This window comes from Jatropha curcas, chromosome 3 (assembly GCF_041381405.1).
Source record: "Jatropha curcas cultivar XTBG-Jc1 chromosome 3, XTBG_Jcur_1.0, whole genome shotgun sequence".
NCBI lineage: Eukaryota > Viridiplantae > Streptophyta > Magnoliopsida > Malpighiales > Euphorbiaceae > Jatropha > Jatropha curcas.
In genome coordinates this window covers 4,062,777-4,071,007 of record NC_143153.1, presented here as the reverse complement: position 1 = coordinate 4,071,007, position 8,231 = coordinate 4,062,777, and the positions used below count along the sequence as shown (strand labels likewise).

Here is an 8,231-nt window from a genome sequence, read left to right as displayed (position 1 = left end):
GAGTTGCTCATTGAGAAGCCCATACTGTGAGATCAATTTCCCTATCTTCAATTTTATTCTTCTCTTCTTTCTTGTAACGTGCACCAGTCTCTGCTTAGGGCATTTGCAGCGGCAGTAAAATGCCTCCAACTCCTTGGGACTCGATGTGATCCAAAACCCTAAATTTTTTTAACGTTTTAGGCTTTCTCTCTCGAATCAGAAAATTATATCATTGAAGAAAAAGTAAAGTCTATATTCATGCGTCCTGCTACGAACTTAACCTAAAGTAGAATATGAGTTGATATTATCGGCCTCCAACTCGTCCTATTCCGATTTTAAACATTTTCCTCCTTTTCTTTTTGAAAAAAAAAAGTTTTTAGTTATATTTTGGAATATTTTCTACAACATTCCAATTTTGGTTTTGATGTTTTTTTTTAATATTTTTATAATTTTCAATAGACATCTCAACAATAAAAATTTAAAATTTCTAAATAATAAGCCTGCAAAAGGTCGATTGTAACTATTTGAAAAATTCATGGTAAAATTGATGATTAAGCCTACAAAAAACGACTATTATTGCTAATATGGGAGATGTATATAATATTATCAAAACTCTTAATTTTAGAAGTACAGGAGCTTAAATAAAGTTTGAGACACCGTAAAATTTTTCATAAAATTATAAAGTGAATTTAAATATTCTATAGAAAAAAGGTATGTCACAAGGGAAAAGAAAATCCTAATCAAAGACAACGTTATGTTATGTAGAATGTTATATGCCAAAGAACCTAATAAATAAATCTCAAACCAGTAAATAATTAATCCAATAATAACAAGTACCAATTAATGTTGATTTAATGTTACACCTAATCTAATAAAATAAGACTAGTAGTAAAAAAGAAAAAAAAAGAAAAATTGATAGCACTTGGTTACAAGTTGCTCTCACATGACACGGTAATGAATAATGGAGTCCAATCCAAACACAGTGTACAGAGAGTTTCCTCCCCGAGACCATGCCCTCTTGGGTTGAAAATTGGAGGCCTTTTGAGACATGTCCCTGTTGGGTTTCATGCAAGAAAGAAAAAGAAAAATATGAACAAGAGTTTAGTATTTCAAGAATCATCAGAGGGGGAAAAATGGACCGTTTAGGTGCTTTGACGTCCAAGGCCCGGCAATACCTCCTCCCTCCGCCTTTTGCGGGAATAGAGAAACCTCTACTTTTCTAGTTATAAAAGTTACAATGGGTCAAACCTACATTATATATATATATATATATATATATATATATATATATATATATACATATAAGTAGTAGGAAATAACCTTAACTGCGGCTATGTAATTCATATCAATAATGAGTTGGATTAGCCAAACTGTATTTACAAATAAACTTTATTATTTCGTAAGAAAATAAAAAACTTAAAATAATTGTTGTTGAAAAGAGAGTCATCTCCATACCAATATCGTCTTTGGGTCTGTTTAACTGATAGCTATTTTAGTAGTGTTTAGTTATTTGAATAACAGTGAGTAAAATTATCGATTAAAAATCGAACCGAGCCATTTCGGTTTGGTTTGATCAAGTGTCCAAGAGAAAGTCATTTTGTCTGAATCAAATTTATTGCTTGGTTCAATTCAGTTACACAGAAATTCATCAATTCGATTTACAACCAACTAATTTGATTCAGATGTAAGTTTCGGTTTGATTTATTATAAAAAAAATTTTGGTTTATGACTTCGATTCGATTTGAACCGAATCGACATTTGCTCATGCCTATATTTAAGTAGCTACTAGTTGTTTGAATAGTTTTCATAAGAAATTAATTTTTTATAAAATGCTACTTTGCCAACCAATATAAAAAAATAGCCTTCTATAAAACTTACTGTACCAAACACTATAAAAAATACTGGTATTTAACTTTTGACTGAGCCCAACACAATCTTTTAATATTATGTAATTTCGAAATAAAATAAAAATATCTTTTTCTTTTTAATTTAGCTCCAAATTTAAATTTTTTTAATTAAATTAACTAAACCCTCTTGCCAACAAAACTTCCTGAAGTTGTATTACTAATTATTTTTTTATTTTATTTATCATCTATAAAACCTCTTCATAGCCCAACTCATCTTCTTCCCCTTTCTCTCTCTCTCTCTCTCTCTCTCTCTCTCCCCCTTTCCTGCTCTTTTTTTTCTTTCTGTTAACTTTTATTCACCAAACATAGTTTTTTTTTTCATCATACCAAACTTCTCTCTCTCAATCTCTCTGTTTTCCCATTAATGCAATCAATTTGAACTCATAACCATTCACCCATTCCACCCAACCATCACTTGCTCTGTTTTTAAACAATCATTTTGGTTTCTTTTTATGTTCATTGCACACAAGAATTCCAGAGCTTCTCTGCTAAATCCTTAACTGTAATTTTTTTTTTTTTTGTTATTTACTCAAATTTAAGCTGAAAATTCATTATGGAGAGTGAGTTCTTTCTCAATGCAGGAGTTCCTCCACCGCCATTGCATTTTGTGCCAACCTCAACAATACCCACTTGGCCTACTCTCTCTTCTGCCATTGAAACGCAAACTAATGAACTCAATTCCTTTTCTGAACAAACCCCAAATTCCTTCTTCAATGCCAACTGGGAAAAGTCAACGGATCAATCTCTTCACTTTGACTCTGCTCTGAGTTCAATGGTTTCATCACCGGCGGCGTCCAACTCGAACATATCAAGCGACAACTTTATGATCAGAGAATTAATCGGGAAATTAGGGAATATTGGTAACGGCAACAACTCCGGCGAGATCTCACCGCATTCTCAGCCTATGTTGGCAGCTTCATATAATATTAATAATGGCGGCAATAACAGCACCAACACTTCTTGTTATAGTACTCCTTTAAATTCACCGCCTAAGTTGAATCGATTTCCTCCTAAGGAGAGTTTGAATTTCCCTAATTTGGGAGCTTTGAATTCTAGCGTAGCGGAATTTACAGCTGATCCTGGATTTGCAGAAAGAGCAGCAAGATTTTCTTGTTTTGGTAGCAGGAGTTTTAATGGCAGAACAAGCCAGTTAGGGTTAAATAATGCAGAATTTGCTTTTAAATGTAATAATCATCCAAACCCATTGATGGGAAATGGGAAATTGCCTAGGGTTTCAAGTAGTCCCTCACTCAAAGCAATTGGATCTCAGAAGGGGAATAAGAATTATTCTTCTTCTCCACTGTTTGATCGATCTGAATTGGGTAATTCTTCCCAAGAGGAGAATTGTTCCTCTGTATCTGAACAAACCCCAAATGCTGAAGCTGCCACTTTGAAGGTTCCCAATGAATTAAATTCCAAGAAAAGGAAATCTGTTTCCAAGGGAAAGTTAAAAGAATCTCAACCAGCCAATGCTTCAAAGGTAAAAAGAAAGATCATTAAACAAATAACGCTACCAATTTTCCCATTTCTTGATTTCACATAGAAATTGAATTTTTTCTCAGGATGCAGAAATCGATGAGACTTCAAATTCAAAGCGAAGCAAGTCAAATGAAGGGAGTGGAAATGAAAAGAGCTCAGTTAAAGCAGAAGAAGAGCAGAAAGATGAGAAGCAAAATAAGGATAATAATAATTCAAAGCCACCTGAACCTCCAAAGGACTATATTCATGTTCGAGCAAGAAGAGGTCAAGCTACTGATAGTCACAGTTTAGCTGAAAGAGTGAGAATTCAAATCCAAATCTATTGAAAAAAATTATCCAATCAAATTTATTGGATTAACATTTGTTAATTTGATCGCAGGTCCGTCGAGAAAAAATTAGTGAAAGAATGAAGCTTCTGCAAGATCTTGTACCAGGTTGCAATAAGGTACGTGAAAACATAAATTTACTAGAAATGCATTTGATTACATTTTGTTCGAACATAAAATTGACAATTGTACGGTATTTCCAAATTTATTAGGTCACGGGAAAGGCTCTAATGCTTGATGAAATTATAAATTATGTCCAGTCATTGCAACGCCAAGTGGAGGTAAAAAAGGAAAATGTTATTATTATCATTAGTAACTAATCAACATACATAATCATAATTTGCAAATTAAAGTTGGCATGCCTAATCATTGTACACTTAACTTTATTTATTTGATTAATTAATTAATTAATCTTGGAGCAGTTTCTCTCCATGAAGTTGGCTTCTGTAAATACCAGGCTGGATTTCAATATGGACACTCTCATTCCAAAAGATGTAAGTTTTATTTTAATTTTTGCTCATTAGTCAATGGCCTGTCACCTCTATAAGCATTTCAATTTTCTTTTTTAAAATTTATTTATAATTTTTGGATTTTTGTGTTTTTAGATTTTTCAATCCCCAATATTCCCATTAGATTCCTCGGCACCAGCCATATTTGGCCACCAACCGCAGCAAAATCCACCATTACATAGCAACATTTCTAATGGGACAGTACCTCAATGCTCTGTAGGGGACCCATTAGATACTGCTCTATGCCAAAACTTCAATATGCACTTACCCCCACTTGACCCATTTAACCATACCATTCCTCAGGTAATTAGTTTAAATTTAAATTAATTAGCACTTAAAAGTGTATTTTCTTCGCAATCTATTTGGGAAAAAGAAGAAGAAAATCTGAATTTGCTTCTCTAATTATTTTCAGTATCCAACATTCTCTGAGGATGATCTACAAACCATTGTTCAAATGGGTTTCAGGCAGAATCCGAATTCGAACCAGGAATTACCATTGCAGCCACAGAACTTCCCTGGTAAGAGACAAAAGATGATCAAATTGACAGTGCAAAAGTTTCTAATTTCTATGAAATTTTTGTTAATGAAAAGCATTGAATTAATAAATGCAGGTTCAAGTCAAGCTTCTCATATGAAAATTGAGCCCTAATTACCATTCTTTACTCCCAAATTGAAGGTCCAGGTGGACAGGGGGGAAAAGGGAAAATGAGGATATTGTATATACAAGAAAATTAATTTGGACCAGCAAATCAACTGCTAAGCCATTTATCTTTTAGGTTAATTAAGAAGATAATATTTTTTTTTCCTTGGTCTTAATATATATATTTTTTCCTATCAAGGAGCTTTCCCCTTCTTTTACCTATTTTCTTGTGGAATTTTCTTGCAATTATCCACTGTAAAATCTTATAGCACCAATCATGTACTCTGCTGCAAAGTATTGTAGCACCAATTATGTAAGATATAATGAAGAATTTTTATTTTTATATTGATTATGATTAATATATTAATTTTGATTTAATTTGGTTAATTTTGGAAAAGGGTCACATCAATTAAGCAAGGGTAGATCATGTAATCTTATGGATTTTGATTCTTTTTTATAATGTTGTAACCAGCTGTATTTGTTGGGTCCTTTCTTTAAAAAGTCTAATTTGAGTGATTAAGACATTGGTTTATTATTATATTTGAGTTATTTTGGGTTTGGGTTTGGGTTGGGCTGGGTTTTGGGGTCAGCCTCTGCATGATTTCTGGCACACACTCAGCTCCTGTAATTTTCATTTGATTAACCAAAAACAGAAGCTTCTGTTCTTTACACTTTCTTTTACTGTACAAATACAAAAATCAATCAAGCAAAGATTGGAGGTTGGAAGTTGGAACTACCCTTTTAATAAATTATTTAATTACTAAATTAATAAACAATAATTAACAACATCAAAAGAATCCCAGGTTGGCAGTGGTGAGATTCTGACTAGACCCAATGAATCATAAAGCTTTACAATCTCATCCACTTTTTTTAAAATTATTTATATATATTAAAAAAAGGTTAATGTAGTGGAGTTCAGGTATGGAAAGATACCCTTCAAGAATTAGATTAATTGTTTTAATAAACAAATTTAGCGGTTGTTAATAAAATTCCAATTTTTGGGTTCAACAAAAGACTTTTTTTTTTTTTCTTTTTTACATGTATTTATATTTAGATTGGAAGCCTTTTTCATGTAAAATCTTTTAATAATTGCCCTTCTGAATTTTTAATTTTACAAGTAAAATTTAAACGAAAGGCTCTAATTCAAGGTCTTGCTGAATGCGACCTTTGTAAATTATTTATTTATTTAATTAATTAAATGAGGGTTGTGCATTATTGGTTTGCAGATTAGTAGTATTTATTTAATTAGCAAAAAAGATGCTATGAATGTGGTGGTGGTGTATACAGAACAGTTGCAGAAGTTGTTCATAATATTATATTAAATTGATTACAATTAAGAAATGGTTATGTTACAGTTTTGTCCCCATCAAGTTTCAAAGGAGAACCAATCATAATAAGACATTGGCCTCGACCTTTCTAAATTGCTCCCTTCTTATTTCGAATTATTTAATTAATTTACTTGTTTTTGTGCTTGTTAAGGAATTACTGAATTAGTAAATGCACTATCTTCCAAACAGACAGTGAGAAATGAGAATACATTTAACGGTCTTTTTAAGTAACGTTTAAATTTATATATCATATTAACCATTTTGATTAGACATTACTTGCATCTGATCGATGAATAAAAAAATATATATATATTCTTATTAACCGAGTTATCCCGTTGTGTATTACTTTAAATCATTATTACAAGTTTAGGTCATGTATCAATGCCATTATTACTTGGGAGATGTTTGGTAAAACAACATGTTTGATAAAATTAGTTATTAATATAATTTAACTGTTTGAAAAAACGCTAAAAGCTAAACGTTACAGGAATTAATTTTTTATAAATTATCATCTTAACCTCTTTGCACATTATCTTACTTAACAATATAAAAAAAAATAATATTTAATATTTTGACTAATCAAAATATTAAAGATTACTTAAAAAACTGTTGCCCGACTCAGCTTACCATTCTATCTAATCATTAGTGTCTATATGTTGCTTCCACGTTGTTGTTGTTGTTGCTAGTAAATTGAGGAATAATGGCTCCTAACTCTAACCACATTGAAGTGATTGGTGAATTAACATTGGATTCATATTTAGAAACAAACTTTATAAATATTTGTGTTTCTCTAATTAGAATTTAAAGTTGACTTTTTTTTCTTTTTTTACTTAAAATTGGTTGCAAAATCAGTAAATTCTACTCTATTAGTTTGCTCTTGTGGGGTCTAATTAACAATCAGTGACACTATTCAGTTTTGAAATCCTACCTAAAGTGATAATGGGAAAAAAAAAAAAAAAAAACTGTCATTAGAATTTTATTAAGAACATATTAAAGAAAGAGACTTATATAATTGATGCCAACTAACTTAGGGTTGAAATTTGGTGTACTTTGATACTCCAAATTCAATTTTTATGTATTTTCAGTAAAAGTGAAAAGAATTTTTCATTCATTTAATTATATATTATTTCAAATTAAGTAAATCATTATAGTTTTCAGAAACTCGTAAATTCTAATGCTTGTGGTAGAATTTTGTTAAACAAATTTTAGAAAATAAAAAATTGAGGTTGTAAGCACATTAGTTAGGAACTTGCAAATAGATTTTATATAATTCATCTATTTTGAACATTTTCTTCAAAAATAATTTTATTAAAAAATATGGACAATATTATATAAAAATAAATTTGTACAAAATAGATTTTATATAATAATATGATAGGTGCACATAAATGTTATTTTGTCTTGTCCTCTTGTTTATTTACTTAGAAAAGTTTCTCCCTACATTTTAGTGGCATTATTGTCTTATAAAATGTCCTAGCATTCTTATTTATACCTGGGAATTTATAGTTGAATAGTCTTAATCAAATTGTGAAATCCATGTCCTTAATAGCCTTTCTAGTCTCCTCATATTTTGCCACCAAAACAAGGCCCTACCAATTTGAAGAAGCTAAAATGAGTAGGACAGATTTCAAAGGACTATCAACTATGGTTGTTTTGTAGGGTTTCCTAGTAATCATTAGGGTAGGTACCCTCTTACTCACAAGTTGCTACTATAGTACTATTATTATCGCCTCCTTCTTCATATGTTTTTTTTTTTTTTTTCTTCTTCTTTTTTACTTTATAGAGCGAACACTATGTTTAGATAAAACTTTTGAATAATTACGACTTTAAATTTTGAATTCTGATTTTATAAATAAAATTAGTATGAAAACATATTATATCTCTATTGATTTTATGTAACGATTGAGTTTATAGATGAAATTCATATAAAGATATATAACGATTGTATTCGGCCCACAGTTTTTATATAACGATTCATTTTAGTATTTTACTTAATAAATTGTAGTGGTTCAACCACTCGTGGCACTACTAATTTAAGACATCAATATCTCAAGGTAAAAAAT

The 8,231-nt window shown here is 30.7% G+C and overlaps 1 protein-coding gene across 1 annotated transcript; it reads left to right on the top strand.

The window, feature by feature from the left end:
* The first annotated feature begins 2,119 nt into the window (after nt 1-2,119).
* On the top strand, nt 2,120-5,199 carry LOC105644426 (transcription factor bHLH62). Its single transcript, XM_012229775.4, has 8 exons — nt 2,120-3,366; nt 3,449-3,664; nt 3,745-3,810; nt 3,904-3,972; nt 4,114-4,185; nt 4,297-4,503; nt 4,613-4,718; nt 4,812-5,199. The coding sequence occupies exons 1-8, from the start codon at nt 2,440-2,442 to the stop codon at nt 4,847-4,849; spliced, it is 1,701 nt and encodes a 566-aa protein (XP_012085165.1). The 5' UTR covers nt 2,120-2,439; the 3' UTR covers nt 4,850-5,199.
* The last annotated feature ends 3,032 nt before the right edge of the window (nt 5,200-8,231 follow it).